The sequence below is a fragment of the Nestor notabilis genome, unplaced genomic scaffold (genome assembly GCF_000696875.1).
Source record: "Nestor notabilis isolate BGI_N333 unplaced genomic scaffold, ASM69687v1 scaffold5200, whole genome shotgun sequence".
Taxonomy (NCBI): domain Eukaryota; kingdom Metazoa; phylum Chordata; class Aves; order Psittaciformes; family Psittacidae; genus Nestor; species Nestor notabilis.
Window position 1 is genome coordinate 50,318 of NW_009910593.1, and position 19,036 is coordinate 69,353.

Sequence of the window (19,036 nt, forward strand, 5' to 3'; positions counted from 1 at the left end):
GGTGAAAAATCTTCCATTCATGCAACTTAATAGTCAGTCTTCCAGGACCTAATGTTGTTTGGGGTTTCTTATATGTGTCGTTTTTGTTGGTTGTTTTTTTTTCCCGTTGCACCAACTGCAACTTTGTCTTTAGTTTCACTTTTTCTTGAACAAAAGTAGATTATTTTCCTGTTGACATGGGTCCCACCAGAAAAAAGACACTTTATTTGAAAGAAAAATCCTGAATTTTGCTTTTGGTTTTTTTCCTCACTGGAACTTGAGCACTATTCACAATGGAGAGTACTCGTTTGTATTTCTCCCTTTGCCACACACAGAAGTATAATATTAAATGCAAAGTTTTCTTGGCACAGTATCTTACTAGCTAAGTAGCAGCAAACTTTTCTTACAGATGTAAAACATTGAGAGATTTAAAATGCCTATATTCTTCTGATATACTTTGTTCTGCAGTTGAGACCCAAATCTATTTGGAACTTCATATATAGTGGCAGTTCATACTTTTTTAAATACGCACATATATATATATTTAGTTAATCTTTAGCAGTGTATCCTCTTGACTGCTGCCTTCAGTAAACATTCCCATCAAGAAAAGCTTGTGATCATCAGGGACAGGGTCATATTTACGAGCGTGTATAACAGATTCTGTTTATGTTTTGGTAATTCTGCTGCTGACTGCTTAATTGGATGGATGATGCCAGTGGTTCTTCAGACATGATGTTATTTTGCCTTTACGTACATGAAAATAAAAGAAATAAAGCAATGACTCTCATCTGTTAATGTTGCCATCAAGTTTTTGAAGCTGTTGATCACGGTAGCTGTCCATGCACTCCCTTATCATAGAGACGAAGGGGTGCTTCCAAGGTGAGCAATGGGATTGCGTTGAACATACACTCACTTGGTCTTGGAACCAGTTGTATAGGGCATAAAGAAAGAAGGCTGCCAGGCTCGGGTGTGTGGGGTGTGCATCTCTGTGACAATCCATGCACAGGGATCACTGTGAAGTGGGTGAGAGACACAAGTGTGACACTGCCATTTTGAAGAGGAACTGACTGGGGTTTCTCCTCTGTGGAGGTGAGTAAAAACCTCTCTGAATGGCAAGAATCCCTCCTTGTCTCCCACACTTTCTCAGTTCTCCCACCTATGTCAGTGCAAATTACCTTCCTTAAAAAGATTATTTTCTTGTTAAATTTAGGTCAATTTTGGTTCCTTTGACAGCCTGCTGTCACATACTCTTGAACTATCAGTAACTGCAGATGCTAAAAGGGAACACTGCAAAAGCCAGACTCGTGACTGAAGACTAGCTGTAACTTTTTTTAGCTTGCTGCTATTAAAAGCCTGGTAAAGTTCTTACAGCCTGTAGTTCATATCCTTGCCATATGGTCTTGAAATTTGTGCCTCCTACTGCAGTGGTGGGAGAGCCACCATCGCTAGCCTGATGACAGCGTGCTAAGCGGCTGCCTGCCCTTGTTAATGCAATAGGCAGAAGTGTTTCTGCATGAGTATTAGCCCATGCCTTTGTTCAGCATTAAGCCTTAAATGCTTTATAAGAGCTAGGAGAACAGGCAAATAACAGGCCTGAGAAACCAGCAAAGTAACTACCTACTGTGAATATTCTCTATTAGGAAATAAAATACTGCAATGTTTTTCTTCTTCAGAAGACCATGAAGTTACTTTCATTGTGATCAGTGGTGAAATCCTCAAACAAGATAATTACATAGCCCAAAGTTCTATTACATGCCCTGTAGGAAAAAACCAACATTTATCTCTACTCAATGAAAAGTGCTCAGGGAACACGAGTTTAAATTTCAAGCTTCTGTAAAATCCAACAATATGAGGTAAAAATCTTGCTCTCCTCATTTTTTAACGATGCATAGCCTCTACAAAATCTGCACTTTGTAGAAGGTCTGCTGTAACACTGAGACAACATTTTGATTCGTGCAGATTGAAGCAGCCCTGTATTTTGCACGGCTGTAGAGCTCAGATTTAGAACGCTGCACAAAGGTAACATAAGCATCACTGAGTTGGGGAGCAGGGAGTTGTTTATGAATTTCACTGCCTGGGAAGTTACATGTTCAGCTGCTATGACTGCAAAGGCGGGGGGGGGTGAAACATTCCCCAACTGTAATTTGTTTTATGTCGGCTTATGCTGAAGGCAGAATGGAATTAGATCTAATGAATTTCAAGGTAGACATTTTTGCTACTTCAGACATGAAGGACTTCATATGCTACTTTAATTTACTTCTATACAAACATGAGACAATGGTTTACTTATGAGTATTTTTGTTAATTTTTTTGGGGTCATGCATGTTCATCTTCTTTTCTGTATTTCCTAAGAATTGCTGGATTTTACCCAATTTTTGAGCTTCTCAAAGTGGTATGAAGTACAATGAGTAATTGTATTAATTCAGATAATCTTCCTAACCTTAGAGTTTTACAGAAACACAGGTGTATACTTTCTCACCAGTACTTTTGTTTGACACCTTTTATATTTTTGAAAATATATTAATTCACAGATATAAAATCCATGAGAACTGTTTTTATGCTGCACAAATGCACTGTTGAAAGGGAAAACACATCCCTAATCCAGCAGCCTGGATGTCTAGAGTTTAGCTTTCCTTCTTTCCCAATTAATTTGCTTCCTTTTGGTTTGACTGAACATCTGATAGTTAAATGACTATTAAATATAGCGTTCTCAAGGGTGACAAGGATTGAGTTTGGTTGCAGTGTGGAGTGATAAATACTGAGATAATGCCTTCATGCTGAGAAGTCACTCAAACAATGTTGCTACATTCCAAATATATATATATTCGTGTGCGATCTGAATTCATAATTAGGCACTCAGATCTTTCTGGTATAATCATACAAAGCAACGTTCTTATCTGAAGCAACATCTGGGTGTGCCGAACTGCCAAAAAACATTCAGCAATACTCTGAAGGTTGTCCTGGATTGCTTTTAGAAACACATTCATCAATAACCTTGTATTTCACTTTTTTGCTGTTCCTCAGTATACGGAGAGCAGGAGCAACCAGGGTGCTTGGTAGGGAGGCATATAGACCATGCCACTAACTGCTGCTTCCCTGGCAGCAAAGTAAATGGGCAAAAAATGGTAGGAGTGCCTAAACGGAGCTAGGGAATGGCAGTCTGGGAGGCTGCACTCAACCCCAAATGTCTTGCCATGATGGTACTAATGGACCTTAAGTCTACAGTGAAGGCAGAGCCCCCTGTAATGGACAGAACATACAGGGAGACTAAAATACAGATTTGGCATAGCTCAGAAACTGCTGCTTGTTGTTGGGATTTCAGTGTTGCTGGTTTCTTGTAGCTGGTGGAAAGCGTGGCAAACACAGGCCTGACTGACAGCAGACAAGAGGCTGAGGTTAAAGCAAGACACCCATGCAGTTCAGCTCCAAAGAGCCTAGCCACCAATAGAGTGCAGGAAGGTCCTCTGTGAAACCTGGTGGCTGCCCTTTTGTCTTCTACAAAACCTGAGCAAGTTCTTGCACTTCTTACTCACTAGGGAAAGCTGAAACAACGAAGTTTCTGGCTGCAGGAGCAGCATGATTCATTGCTGAAGTGGCATTCCCTACTGACTGCGTCAGTTCAATTTCAGCCGTTGTGCTATGCAAGTCTGGCTCCTCAGAGAAGCCACCTGCAATCCATGGCTGGAGAAACCTGCTTTGCTGTGGAGCATGAAGCACAGGAGACTTGAGATACCGATTACTGGAAGAGGATTAGCTGAGTCCTCTTGGATTTTCTTGTCTGGGCAATGGATGGCATTGGGCTTTCTGGAAACAAATGTACAGTAGAAATTCATGTTTGTAGTGCAATTGCGCCGTGACCACTATTCTGGCCTCCCTGCTAAAGAACTCCTATTAGCTTCCATTGGGAAGTTACAGTGGTATGTTTCTTTTGCCCTACTCTCAGAGTTTTCCTCCTTATTTCCAGAAGTTTTTTCTTGTTATTTGAAGCAAAACAAATCCCACAATGTCAGTTACATTTCTGAGTGTTCTACTACAAACCACCACTAGCTTTTATTCAAACAGAGAAAATGAGAAAGAAACCTTTTTAATAATACATATGCTAATAATTAACATGCATTTTGTCACCTATGCACAATTTATTGGCTACTTTTAATGATTCAGTAAATTACTATAGGAGGTCCAAATCATGCATCAGTAAATGGTCTGATACCAGTTTTGATAATGCTGTGTGGAGCTGGACAAATTTACTAGGCCTGATTTAAATCTTTACAGCAATCTAAAACTGATGCAGCTTACGGCAGGACTGGGCTAACCACGCTAAGTAAGTGAGTACTTATTTTCTTAAAGTCATTAAAATAATATGAATACTTTTTGTATTAAATGTCTAAAATTTGAAGTTAATCCTTAAAATTTAACCTCTCTTCTACATTTACAATTCTGTTGTAAAATTGGCATGAAAATGACTGTTGAGGAGCTACATATATATGTATATGTATCAGAGCTATTATTATAGGCTTGCTCATGGTGTTCAGTCTTCCAGGTCACTTCCGTTGTACCTTTTTCATGTCTTTATGAATTTTCTTTTTTTCAAGTTTCAGCTTTGTGTTGTGTATTTGTCTGAGCAGCTCCAGAGACTCATGAATGGATTGAAATCCTGGTAGAAGAATAGGAACAATTAATTTAATAGTGGTTGCTTTAACCACATTTAAAGATTCTTTCCTTTGCAAAGGTTTCTTACACACGTTTAACACAGAGCACATTAAATCCACTCTATTTCATCATTTTACTGAATACCATAGACACGCATTAGCAGCTTGGGTTCCAAGTTCCTTGCTCTAGGAAGGGTACTTTTCAATACATTGGATAATGCCAAGCATGATTATGCATAGCAGTAGACTGCATTTGACATCAGATTTGTGGTGTGGAGAAAAGAAAATACTGTCTGTCTTTAAAACCAATACTATTGCCAGCTTTCGAAGTGCCTTTTTTTTTTCTCCATTAAGCTTTGGAGTTTTTTTGTTTGGTTTGAGGGTTTTTTAAGCATTTTTTTAATTGGTGTGTAGAAGGAGAGAGGTGGTGATGTGCACACACGCTTCTTTTGCAAAACACAGCTACAGAGCACCTGATGCACCTTTTTTTAGACCAGTGTTCCATCAAATATTGTCAATAAAGCCTGTAAAAGCAGAATGTAAGCTGCTGTTACCTAGCTGTTTCCAGACTGCAGTAACTTTCAAATTGCAGCATAGTAGTTACTTACATTTATTTAGTGTGTCATGTAGGTGCTAACTTATTAGCCAGCAAGCAGCCTAACAGTGGATTAAAATTAATTCTCTTCCCTTTTTGTTTTTCTTACAGCACTTATTGTAACATGGTAGTTGATGACATGTTTTTCTTTACAGTTCCTTAATATGGATTAATTTTATCTGAATAGCATTCAACCAAATTGCTGCATAGCACCTAGAATTTTATAAATTCCAAACCTGTGTCTGATCTCTAAGAAGCCAACCTGTACACTAACAGCTACTGAGAGAGCCTAGTGGCTGCCTCTGTGCCCTTCACGATGCTCCACAACCCTCTTCTCCCCGTTTCAAGTGGCCTCTTTTCCCCTTTTCAAGGGGTCAGCCCCTGCTATAGAGGACTGTCGTAGGAAAGAGCAGTCCTTGGACCTGAGTTTCAATACAAGCATGGCCAAGGTATGATATAAACAGATCTCTCCTGCCCTTAATTTCTGCAGGTAGGAATTTGAAGTTAAGCACTATCTCCTTTCCTCACCAGAATCCTTTATTCCTAATTTTCTTAGCCACAGCTTTCTCTGAGACATTGTCTGGTGCTCACTCAGATGGTCTGGTAGCCAGCCGAGCCTCCCCTTTGTGTCAGGCTGAACCAAGACCTTAGCTAATTTACAGCTTGGATTGCTGCAGCTTTGGAGCAGGGTTTTTACGTGGGTTGAAGATGATGAAGGAATTGAAGTAAAGAGTCCTTTATCAGAGCCAGCTTGGGAGATGAGAACCAGATGCTTGAGTTTCAAGTGGGAACATGTAAGATGTGAAGCCCTTGTGTAATGAATTTCAACCATCTCTTCCCTTGGAGAGAGGGCTGAGTGATTTTTTTTTCTGGATAAGCTGATGTGTCCACTGTGTTTCCATGATCAGCTGCAAATGGGGGATATAGGTTAGGTTTGAGTGACAGAGGACGGATTACAGTGAGCAAAAGTCCTCCTTGAGAAGACCCTATGCTTAGTGCCAGGTGAAATCCTTTCTAATTGCTATTGGAAGTTGATCGTCTGACTGGTAAAGTAGTTCATGCTCTGAGACAGATTTCGGTGACTGTTCCTGTAAGAAGCAGCTTCTGAATGTTAGTCGGAAGCCATGTTATCTGGCTGCTTCCCTATCTGCTTGCACGAAGTATGGTCTCTGTCAGCTATAACTCATCTAGGCTCCTTTTTTTTTCCAACTACTGTTGGTTGAGAATGGAGAGTACAGGATGGACATGATACAAAGCCATCATACAGGATCTCAGCAGCAGGATCTGTGCAAAAGGGAATGAATTCAGTCTTCCAACAAAGGTTAGGGACTTTGCTAATGGAAGAAATAGTTGCTGTAAAAAATTTGGAAAACAGGTTGTGAAACAGCCTTTTAAATGGTCTTACCTTGAGACTCTTAGGAAGAAGAAGCAACCTGTGTGCATATGTCATGCTGGCTGTTTGTAAAGACAAGTGGGCTAACCCACACACCTCTATGTTTGGGGTTTGGGAGAGACAAGTACTAATTTTAATGTCTTTCTGTCTTCACTGGAAAGTATCTTCTGGTGCAGCAAGTTACTGTAGAAATTTATTTTAAAAATAAGTTGTGTGAAAGCTTATCCTCACCTGATCTGTATTCATTTTGGGTTTCCTCAATCTCCTTCCAGATCTGTCTTTCAAATCTGGTTAGTTTTTCATGCAGTTTTTTTTTCATCACTTCTCATCTGGTTCAGCTGCTTTTCATACTTCTGTGGTTTATCCATTTGTTCTAGCTTTAGTGACAGAAATAGGAGCTTTTCCTCTACTCTTTTTTCTGCTCTTTCCTTTAAATACATAACACAGGTTTATAGTAATACACATTACCTGCCCCCACATTAACCTGCCTCCCACCAACAATGCATTCAGTCTTGCTTCGTAATCCCAGGCATGACAGCACTGAGTAAATGCGCGTGAGGCCTGGCATCCTATAGGATGTGTCAATCCTCTCTTCCCCAACAAACCAAATAAATCGGGAAATCTGGGCTGGACCAGGACAAAGTGCTTTCTAATAATTACTTTATTCATATAGTCAATTAAATCCAGTGATTTGTTGTCACATTTTGCAACCTGTTTCAGATCGCTTTCATGTGCCCATCTCCAGCCCAAGCTTTCTGAACTAAGGGGTGCAACACTATGGTGTAAACTCAGCTCAGCTGCTGGCATGAATAAGGAGGCTGAGCCCTGTAAAAGCCGCCAAACTGAGGTGCCCTCTCCCACTTGGAAGCTCAGCATAGCTGCCCACCCTTTCTTTGGTCTTCAAGTTGCACTGAGTCCTCTGGTCAACTCTAAATCTGATTGATATGGCCAAATTATTCCTAACTTCTGTAGCCCCTGCACCCCAAGGGAGTCCTGTGGGCCCAAGGCAGTGGCTCTGCCTCCCAAGGAAGGTGTCTGCAAACCTGTCTGAACCTAAACACAGTTCACTGTGGTTGTGGAACACACTCTGAGTTTACAGACATTGCTGTGCTGGTGGCTGATGGAGCAAGTCAGCTCCAGGAATGACCATGATGCTGCTCTGCCCTCCCAGAAGCTCCATCACCATCATGTACCCCATCAGGTCCACCAGCTACATGAGGACTGCATGTTGTCCAGCATTTGTGCTGAGGTTTCCTTCAGCTGCCGGGGGACTGGGCTGTGCCTCCACTGAGAGGACACCCAGAGGATCACCATGCATACCTCTATGTATGTGTGCACATACATAGAAAAACAAATGCATTTCTTATTCAACCTATTTAAGTGCTTTTGAAATCTTTAACTCCTGTTAACTCTGTATTTTTTGGCACACCAGAGCCTTCACCCTTAGGAAAGAATAACCACATATATTGGTGTGTTTTCTGAAAAATAATCACAAAAACTATTAGTGGAGGAAGGGAATTCAAACTTTGAAGCTTTGAGATAGAAGCAGACAAGTCAGAAATGTTTTTAATATCTTCATTGCTGCAGTAACTGCTGGTTGCCTTGAGTACAAGAGATCACCATCAGGCAGAATAAATGGAGATTAAAGTTCAGGAGCGTTTGTAGTTCCAAAGAACTTCTGAATCTGGTCTTTGATCAGCAGCCTTCATCCTTGTGCTAAGACATGGTGATCATGTTTAGGTCACTTTTGAACTCTGAAGCTGCACACAGCAAAGAAGGAAAAGCTTTAAAAACTGTGAGGGAATTAATTAAAAGGCATTGGTCCTGTGCCAAGTGCTAACTGCTCCTGTGGAACCGAAACGAGCTGCATTTTAAGGTACTGACCACAAGATGGTGAGGGTTTGTCTATATTTAAAAGCAGGCAAAAGTTGCACAGATGATCTGAGCTTGCCAATGCATGAAGCTGGGTGGTGTTCAGTGGTGGCACTGATGCTCACCCTGAGGCTAGAAAAAGTCACGGTTGTCTACAGGAGGGTTGCACAGATGTGAATTGGTGCCGTGATCATAGAATCAGAGAATGGTTTGGGTTGGAGGGGACTTTAAAGATCATCAGGGACACCTTCCACTAGACCAGACTGCTCCAAGCCCTGTCCAGCCTGGCCTTGAACATTAGCAGGGATGAGGCAGCCACAGTCAGGGAAGACTTTATATCCCAGGATGCCCACAACACTGTGGGATCTCCATCCTCGGAAACAAAAATCTCTTGGGTGAGCTCTGGCCCTGACTTTGATGTTGGCTCTGTTTGAGTGAGGAGTTGAACCTTATGACTTCCAGATATCCCTTCCAAACCAAATTAATCCATGATTACATGATTTCCATAACTCACCATTTTGGCTGTCTGTGTCCTGAGGAACCTAGTTTTGTGTTAGATCTCGTGTCTTGTGTGCATGATTTGGTACCTGCTGGGATCAAGGTGATGGGAGCAGCGCTCCTCGCTCCCACTCCTGGCAGGGCTGCAAACCACCCTGTGCCACCCACTTGGAAACTCTTATCAGTCTCTCCTTCACCGAGTCAAGCAGCTGATGCCTCTGCTGGGCTTGACCTTCTTCAGATCGTGCCAACTGTGCTTCTGTCCACTTCCGATGAGTCTGTATCTGATCTCTGAAGTCACTTAGAACACTTGCCAACCTAAAATGATGGTTATTTCTTTAGTAAAAAGACTAAGGCTTAGTCAACATGATGGAGGAATCTTGACTCACTTAATTCTTTAAATCTTCTCAGTAACTTCCTAACAAGCCCTAAGCTCAATTATTTTCTTAACCCTTACTATGAAGGTTGTACCTACAAGCCAAAATGTGATTTCTGTACTGTGGTCTACTTTAGGAAAATATCTGAGGGCTGAAAAATATTAATTTCCATTTGAATTAACTCTGAAGTGGATGAAGAAGCTACACTATTCTATTGAATGTCAACTGTGTTGCTGGGCATTGGGGAGAGCAGCAAAATCATTTGTGGTCTGAAAATGAAGTTAATAAGGATAAAAAAAGCTTCTAATTAAACTAGGACCTGTTGGCAATTGAATTAACTTTGTGCAGCTGAATGCAGCTATTCCAGCCTAACTGACCCCAGGAGATAAGCATCTGCTTCCCTCTGAAGGGCCAAATTTCTGAGCAAGGCACAATTCCCATGAGATCTTGAAATATGTTTACAATTAATCTGGTTTTCAGTAACAATATTAGTTCTTATATTTACAATGAAACTGCCAAACTGCTGTCAAAGATGATTGGGTTGCAGACAGCTGCATGTCAGCAGAAGAGGTAACTCTGGGTTTTAAAGCTCATTTAAACATGCCAAGTTTTATGCAGAAGCTACAGTCTGTTCTGGAAGTTAAATTTTATTTAAGCTCTATAAAAAGAATATATAAATCTGGTAGACTTTCAGAGGAGCAATATAAAAGGAGACAGACACTCCCCAAAGGGCATGCTATTTTAATTAAGTTTTATATTAACTAGAATAAAATCTCAACATTTAGTAAATAAATATTTTCGATTTTAGGTTAAATACACAATGCCACCACATCTCATTGTCTCAAAAACCTCCTCTTTTTAAGCTTCTTATTTCTGATGACAATTTCAACAAGGTCTCATTAGCTTTTGAGGAACTCAGCATTTACTTCAGTTCTACAATATCTTTCTTTTTTGTCATTGTTCCATTTTTCCTTCTTTCTTATTTTGGTTTCATATCTTGTCCCTTTCACACCATCTTGATCTCCACCATCCACTGTTCTCTGTCTCCCTGTTTCTCCTTCCCTTTTCCCAGTTTTGATTCATTGCCCACTTTACCAGTTATTTTCCCATTCACCCCAATCTCTTTTTCTGTTTTCTTGAGGAGAATTTCCTTCTGCTTTAAATTCTAGCCTATTTAATGTAATTCAGATAAAATCTTAATTAAAATAAATCTTTATTCAAATACTTCACCATTTTAAGGAGTGGAACTATTGCATTTCAAATATCATTACTGCAGGATAATTATAATTAGATTTTAAAATATTTGTGCTGTCTCTGCTATTCAGTGCTGGGCTGTTTTGCAGGGTTCTGAACATGGATGCCAGACACTTCTGTTCATTGTATCCTTCCCTGGAGTTCCCTCCTCTCTAAAACTCATCAAGATTACAATGGCACCCTAAAAATACTTCTAGAATAGGAAAAATATGCTAGGTAAGTAAGAAATAAAACACAAATCTATGGGCACATGAGCCTGTATAGCTGCTTTAACCCTGTGCCCACCTTTCTTCATTAGTAGCACCCCTGCCCTGGACAGCTGTCTGAGCGCAAGTGAACATCTTTGCATATTAGGCAAGTCACAAATTAGACCCAATTATAACGGTAAACAGTGTCTTCGTATTTGGTATCATCTTTCTTTAAGTATGGGAAGTTGGTTTCATATCGTTCTTCTTACAGGGTGTCATTTAGTGCCTCATTTCAAAAATTAGCTTGCAAGACAATATATTATCATTATGTATTTTCATTATTTTATGGCATAGATCTTCATTAGTCTTCTTTTAGTGTTTTGAGGTGTTGAGTGGGTATTAATTAAAGGGTTTGTTTTACAGTTTCATGGCAACCTGTTCATCACACTAACACATTCAGGGTGAATTATCATAATGAAAAACCCTCTACCACCTACTTGAAATCCAGAAGTTGCAATTTGTGATGTTGATCTCCCTGGACTGTCTTTAAATTTGAGCTTTGATCAGAGTTGGAAGTCTCTATCTTCCCTAATAGCTGCATTACCTAATGAGAATTCAACAGAAAGCCTTTATGAGCCAGACTACGAGCACTGACATTTAAATATGCATTAAGATTGCAAGCATGGAAAAAACAGGCAACATCCAGGCACAGCTGCATAAACCCAAACTTTTCTCACCATTTCATTCAGTAAAAATTGAAGACCTGAGCTCAGAGTCACCAAGGCTGTATGACCTGCTGAAGTCAAAGTCTGTGGATGCAGGTTTTGCAATTACATGCACAGGTAAGCAATGCTGTTGAAATTTGGACAGAGGCACCACTCAAACCTCCCCAGTGGTGGCAAAAAACACGGGATAAACCCTGAGAAGCACATGCGTTTTGCAAAGCTTTAGTCTGTCCAACACCTAACAGGATGCCAAGAAGAGTGAAGAGAGGAGAGGCTCACCGCAATAACAGATGCTTCAGTACTAAGATGGTACCTGGTGGACCACATTCAACACATCTTCCCCCTCCAGGGGAGGACATCTCCATGTCCAGGCTGGGGCATGCATCCCCAGCTCTGTGCAGCCCTGTGCTCTCTAGCCTGTGGGATATGCCAGGTATCTGATTCTCTCCCACATGATTTTGTGTCCTGCTTAATGTGACTGTGACACACGCACCAGCTCTCTTCCCTGGTTCCAGGTGAAAAAGAAAGATATTTCTTTTTCAAAGGTATTCAAGGAGACAGATGTCCAAGCAGTGTCTTTTGACAGAACTCCAGGTAAGATACCTTTTTTTAAATTCTATCATGAGTAATTTTTCCTTGGAAAGGAAGAACTTGGGTAGGCAAGATAGACACACAACAACTGGCACTGTGCTTTGTGCAGCAGAAAACACAGACAAAATACAATAGTGAGATTATATTCGACACCAGAGTGCATGAGAAATTGAATGTCCCATATTTGCTTAATCCTGGCAGACGACTGAGCGCACTGGGGAAACCCCCCTGCAGTCCTGCCTCCAGCTCTGGGGTAACAACACAAGAGGGACATGGAGCTGTTGGAGCAAGTCCAGAGGAGGCCATGGAGATGCTGCAAGGGCTAAAGCAGCTCTGCTCTGGAGACAGGCTGAGAGAGCTGGGCTGGTTCAGCCTGGAGAAGAGAAGGCTCCTTAAGGGGAGACACTAGAGCAGCTTCCAGTGCCTAAAAGGGACCACAGGAAACCTGGAGAGGGGCTTTGGACAAGGGCGTACGGCTTTAACCTGACAGAGGGGAGACTGAGATGAGATCTGAGGAAGTTCTTCCCTGTGAGGGTGGTGAGGTGCTGGCACAGGTTGCCCAGAGAAGCTGTGGCTGCCCCATCCCTGGCAGTGTTCAAGGCCAGACTGGACGGGGCTTGGAGCAACCTGGTCTAGTGGAAGGTGTCTGTGTCCATGGCAGGGGGTTGGAACTGGTTGAGCTTTAAGGTCCCTTCCAATGCAAACTATTTATTCATTCTATGATTCCACAGTGTCAAGGAAAACTTATCTTTTTATTAAAAATCCTGAAACACTGTTTAAATCCCATATCAGTCTTTAATATTGGTCAGCAATTATGAAAAGAAACTGTATCTGTATGTGCACAGCCACCACTTACCACGTATTTAAGTGTAGGCTTCTCTACTCACTTTTTTTTCGAAATCAGCAACACCATTTTTCAGGGTAGAGTGAAGGCCATAGATCTCTTTGTCAGTCTTTTGGGCCTCGTGCCTGATAATACTGATGTCTCCCGACAGCTTTGCAATGCTTGCCTCGCATCTGCACTCAAACAAGAGACAAGAGCCTTTGTCAGGGGATGCTGGAGGGTGGCTGGAGGCAGGTGCTAGTCCCTATGCATTGCTGCTGGACCAAATCCAGCCCACCAGGACCACTCTGGTAAGTGGCAAAATAGGTTCCCCTTTGCAACAACCCTGATCCCCAATCTGCTTCCAGATATTACTGTGCATTAAAATGCCGCTGGAAGTGATGTCAAGGAAGTGAGAGGCAGCCAGAGGCAGTGCCCTTCTGCAGCAGCCATTTGCTATCTAAACTACTGCTACTGGCTGTTTAAACAGTTGCACTCACCAAATTACCAAGTCACATTTGAAATGGACAAATGAATAATTTGAGAGTGGCAGCACTAACTGAATAACCCAGGGAATGAATAATATTCAACCAGCTAACCTTCCAGGTAGAGTGAATAACTGTTTCAGCCTGTCTTTCATGTGTATACACACACATAGGCACATTGTGTATGTACAGTATGTATGATACATGCACATATATTAAAAAATGCGTACTTTTAAAACATAAGCAGTAAGATTTTCTTCAGTATTTGTAAATATAAATATAACATTATACATATAATTAACAGAATCACAGGATCAGAAAAGGGTTAGGATTGGAAAGGGCCTTAAGATCATCTAGTTCCAAACCCCCTGCCATGGACAGGGCAGACTTCCCCTCCTGCCACCCTCCTTCCTGCTGTTGTCCCAGAAGTAACTGCCTGTTCCAGTGCCAGCAGTACAAGAGTGTGGAAAAAAATACCTTAAGGCCACAAAGTAGTGCACGATTTAATATAAATAACTGGATAGAAGCTGAGTGTGGAAAACAGCTAATTTTTAAAATGCCATAGAAATTATCCTCCAAAGCAGCACAACTGAATAGAGCTGGTGCTGTTGGCAGATAAAGGATCTAAAGAGAAATTTTGACAGTTTAAATAGAGAGCTTTTTGTCATCTCCTGGTGATGCTTAGATATTACGATACACCTACAGAGTGTGTAGATCAAGGAAATAAAAAGAAGTTACTGCAAATAATAAAGGCTTTGTAGAAAGGCCAGAACTGTGATCAAAAGAAACCACTGATTTGGAAAAACAAGTACAAAATAGCTGCCAAGGTGAACGTGGATGTGGAGAGAGAGCAGGCTGTTGTCACAGCTTCTCTGGCTACAGACTTAGGAGTCAACACAAGTGCTGGAGGGGAGAGGCTGCAGGGGGCCATGGTCCTAGGGGATGGAAAGTGCCTGTGGGGTGGGAATGTCGGGGAACACAGGCACAAATGAAACAAGGCTGCAGAGGCTGAATGCAAGGTCAGCGACTGACCAGGGGACTGGAGCTCACCATTCCCTTAGGAAAACCCCACCCCAAGACAGCACTAGCAAGGCTTTGCAAGAAGTGCACAGTGATAAAGGACTCATGGATCTGTAGCAGTAAGAAAACATACCTTCAGTTACAAGAGAAAGAAACCTGAATATTCTAATACGAGAATAATGAAAAATAAAGGATTTGAAGACAGGACCCCAAAAGTTCTAGAACTAGACTTGCAGCATGGGATTAATGCAACTAATTCTGCATTATGTGTCGCCTGAAGTGTTGGAGCCCTGCCTGAGGACCTGGCAGACATGGCAAGCTTCGCAAAGACTCTCAGCACAGTTGATGTGCCTTAAGTCTCTGGGCCTGCTCAGATCTCATTTTCCCAACAGATGATTTATATCATTGTTATGACAAAGTACTTAAATGAATTACTGTTGTTTGGCAGATTGAGTGCAGAAGAGAACAGGGATGCTTAGGAGTTGCTTAAATCTTGCTCTTATTTGATATTTCACTCAGGAGAGATTCACAGCTTGCAGTGAGATCATGGTTTTCCAATCATACAAAACAGATACTGGAGAGCATGCAAGAAGCAGTGCAGATGAACTGGGAAGGATGCAGAAAGCATTCTCCTAGATTTGCTTTTAAATTAAAAAGTATAAAGAAAGAAAATTCTCCAATGGTTATATCAAACCATTTAATTAGAGATGGGAATACAGCTGTATGTTCAAGGAACTTTATCCTACGACGTCATGGAAGGAACGGTACCTACTGGACTGCTGCGCTTGCCAATTGTCATTTATGAAGGGTCTAGTAACTTCACAGGTACACACCAGGGCTTTTTATTGTCTAAATCTATGTTGAACTTTTTCTCTGAACAACAAAAATGCTCGTAAGAAAAATAAGTACAGAAGTACAATGTAATCATCTGTGTAGAGTGCACTGTCCATTCATTTGTGCATTCATTTATTCTTTTGTCAGTGAGGCTGAAGGGAAGTGAATTAGTATTTATCAGAAGAGTGGCTTTTTTTACAGTTGATTACCTAATTCTTATTACTATAATACATATTCCCATGCCCAAAGGAAGTCTTAATAAGACCTAGAATACAAATAAAATATGAAGTTAATCCAGTGGGAATACTACTATAACTGAGATGCCAAAACATGTTTTTTTAAAAAAAGATCACTGCTACTTGGCACATAAATGTTTTACATGGTGTAGGAATGTAGGTCCAAGCATTAATGGACAACTACATCAGTAGCTGGCAAGAGATCTCCCTGATTCTGTTTTTCAGGGAAACAGAATAAGAGAATAGACAAAATCTGAATTTCAAGAGCTAATCCACATTAATCCTTTACACATGGCAGAATACAGGAGGATGAATCATCTGCTTTGAGAAAGAGCAGTGGCTTCGTTTCATCCCAGATAGCCTTGGATTAAGGTTAGCCTACAAATCAAAAAGAAAGCTGTCATAGCAAGTTTGCATTTGGAAATTTTCTATTAATGCAATAAATGTAAGTTATATGAACATTAGTCTCTCGTCACTCTGGGCTCTACTTAATACAAATAGCAATTTTAAATCCTGAAACGCAAGAGCAAAGAAAAGTGAAAAGTCAAAATATTAATCATCACTGTAATGTCAGTCCCCTGTCAGTTCTGGCTCACTCCTCCACCACAATGCTGGGGGCAGGTATGTCATTGACGCTTGGCATTTCCAGAGGGCAACTTCAGCAGCAAGAAAAACAAGAGAGTGCTGATGATTCATAACTCCCATAAAACTATACTACACTTTAGCTTAATGGGAACCATTGCATAAAACTGCATTACAATATAGCCAGAGCTGCTGCTAAAACACCACTCTCTAATTAATCAGTAGTTTCTAGTTAAGCTAGAAAACCTGTCATTTTCCTTTTCCTCACCTTAAAACTAAACAGGTTCTAAGGACTCAGTTTCCAGCATCATAAGATGATTACTTTGATGTCCTCATTATAGTTTTTATGTGCAATATGTGTTTTGGGTTCTTCCCTTCTTCCTGTGGGAAACCTCAACCAGCACACTGAAAAAATGGGCAAGGAAAGAAGGGGAAGAGGGACCTCATAAAAGTGTTGCCGTGGACCTCCAGGAGTGTTCAACCTCTTGCTTCTTCTTTTTCTTTCATTTTTAATTTTCACAAATAGAAGTGGACTGGTAGATTTTTCCCCCAGAATTATCCTGTTTCCCTGTTTTCCCTAAATGCTTTTGCTTTCCTCTGCTGCAGGCAAATGCTCAAGCACAGATGACGGGAGCAAACCCCTGTACAGCTGACAAAGGGAAGCATTCACACCTAGGAAATGACTGGGGAAAGAAGACTGAGATGCTTCACCAATGGAATGTTATGGCTTTTAAAAGCATATTATCTAGAGATTCTGCTGACCTGAATTTGAAAACAGAAGCAGAAGACTCTTGCAGAATCACCTCCTACTTTGTTCCAATGCTAATCAGCCACGAGGTTAAACCCCCCCCATCTTTTTCCTGCCAACTTTTAATGTGTTGGCTTTGTCTTCTTGTTTTGGATTCTTGGGTGTCTCTGCAGTAGTCTGGAGTCTTTCAGTATCCTGTGATTTTTTTTCTCTTTCTTTTCTAGTAGTTACACATGGAAATGAAGACATCTCTGGGTTTATTTTTTTTTTTTCCTATAAACTATACATAGATGTATACTTCTCTCAGCCAGAAATTTTCCTCATCCCACAACCACATTCCTGACTCTTTTTTACACCTTATCATGTCCTTGATTTCAGTAAGCGGACTCTAGGCTCAGCGCAGTATTCTGGTAGCAGTCTCTGTGCCATACACAGAGCTAAAACAACCTCCCTATTTACTGGTTCTCAGCTTCTCTCATCCAAGACCATATTCCTGGCATTTCTGATGCCACATCATTGTAAGAGCTCACATTAAGTTATTTACCTGATCTATTCCCCAAACTTTTCAGGGGACACTCAGTTGTGAAACAGTCTCTTGATGGGCTTATAAAGTACATTTTAATCTCAGTCAGGCCACATTACTATTATTTCTGGTTAGTGTCTGTTACCATCTTGTCCTTACTTGACCAGTTTTGTGTTACCCACAAATGTCATTAGCAGTGTTTTATATAAAGAGCATATGACTGGTCTCTGGAGGAAAGAAATGATTGGAAATATGCCAGTTCAGGGTGGTTTCTTCCTTAATGATTACCTTTCCCTATATATTAGTTCAGACAGTTCTTAATTCATGTGTTCTCTTGATATTACATAGCAGAATTTCAGTTTGTCTTTCTTTTAATCATAAAATCATGTGTTACAGAATGCCACATGGAAGTCCACCTATGATACATATGTGCAATTACTTGAACCAATGAAAACTTAAAATCCCACCAAAAGGAGAAATCAAGTTTGCTCAACAAGGCCTACTTTCCAAGAGAGGAAGTTTTATTGAAACAACAGGAGAGTTTAAGTAGGAGGAAATAACTACTTCAGCTGAAGTCTAGCCAGACTGGAGAAGAAAAAGGTCCGTAAATGTTAAGCGTGTGATGAAGAATGAGACAGGAAAATATAGTTATTTTTCCCTGGCTTGATAATGTTTCTAACATGGAGAGCATGAAAGCACAGATCTGGCACTAAAATGGAGATGTAAAATGAGTGTGAAGTACATTTATGCCCACTCTGAATCTGCTCTGCACCAACCAACTAGTGGAGATGAAAATCAGGGCCATGATGCATTCCTTACCTTGCCACTCTTCCACGCAGGTCCCCAAGACACTGACTGTATTTATGGTCCAGAGTTTGAACCACAAAATTAGTTTCTGCTGCAGAACCATCCCTTGTTCTGATTTCCTGCTCCAAAACCTGTAAATTCAAGACCATAAATGCACTTCTGGTTTTCTGCTTTTGGGTTTTTTGGTTTGTTGGGTTTGGTTGTTTTGTTTCTTTTTATTTAAAAATAAGGTTCAAAGCACCATTTATATCAGCAGATCCTGCTGTTAAAGCACATTATGGATACACCCACCAAAGTCTGAATAAAGATGTGGGTCAGTATACTGTCCTGGGTTCAGCTACAGCAGTCATTTTTTCTCCTTCTTAGTAGCTGGTGCTGTGCTGTGGTTTTGACTTTCAGTCTGGGAACAACACCGGTAACAACGATGTTTTTAGTTGTTGCTCAGTAATGTTTACTCTGACCAAGGACTTTCTCAGTCTCATGCTCTGCCAGGGAGGAGGGGAAGCCGGGAGGAAGCAGAGGCAGGACACCTGACCCAAACTGGCCAAAGGGGTATTCCATACCACAGCACATCATGCCCAGTATAGAAACTGGGGAGAGTTAGCTGGAAGGCCCAGATCGCTGCTCGGGTCGGGCTGGGTATCGGCCGGCAGGTGGTGAATGGTTGTGTCCTTTCCCCTTGTTATTCCTCTTATCATTATTATTGGTAGCAGTAGTGGTTTGTATTATACCTTAGTTACTGGAGAGCTGTTATCTCAACTCGTGGGAGTTACATTCCTCCGATTCTCCTCCCCATTTCTCCGGGAGCGGGGGGAGGAAGGAAGAGGAGGGGGAGTGAGCGAGCGGCTGCGTGGTTC

At 41.1% G+C, this 19,036-nt stretch overlaps 1 protein-coding gene across 1 annotated transcript in view; it reads right to left on the reverse strand.

The window, feature by feature from the left end:
• Positions 1 to 4,520: 4,520 nt before the first annotated feature.
• The window catches only part of FAM81B (family with sequence similarity 81, member B), a gene marked incomplete at its 5' end in the record, with an annotated part of 18,271 nt that continues 3,755 nt past the window's right edge, over positions 4,521 to 19,036 (reverse strand). Inside the window, 8 exon segments of the mRNA XM_010010832.1 lie at positions 4,521 to 4,633; positions 6,848 to 6,929; positions 6,931 to 7,044; positions 7,277 to 7,376; positions 9,155 to 9,304; positions 11,303 to 11,409; positions 13,009 to 13,138; positions 18,192 to 18,310. Coding sequence (XP_010009134.1) covers positions 4,521 to 4,633; positions 6,848 to 6,929; positions 6,931 to 7,044; positions 7,277 to 7,376; positions 9,155 to 9,304; positions 11,303 to 11,409; positions 13,009 to 13,138; positions 18,192 to 18,310 — 915 coding nt within the window.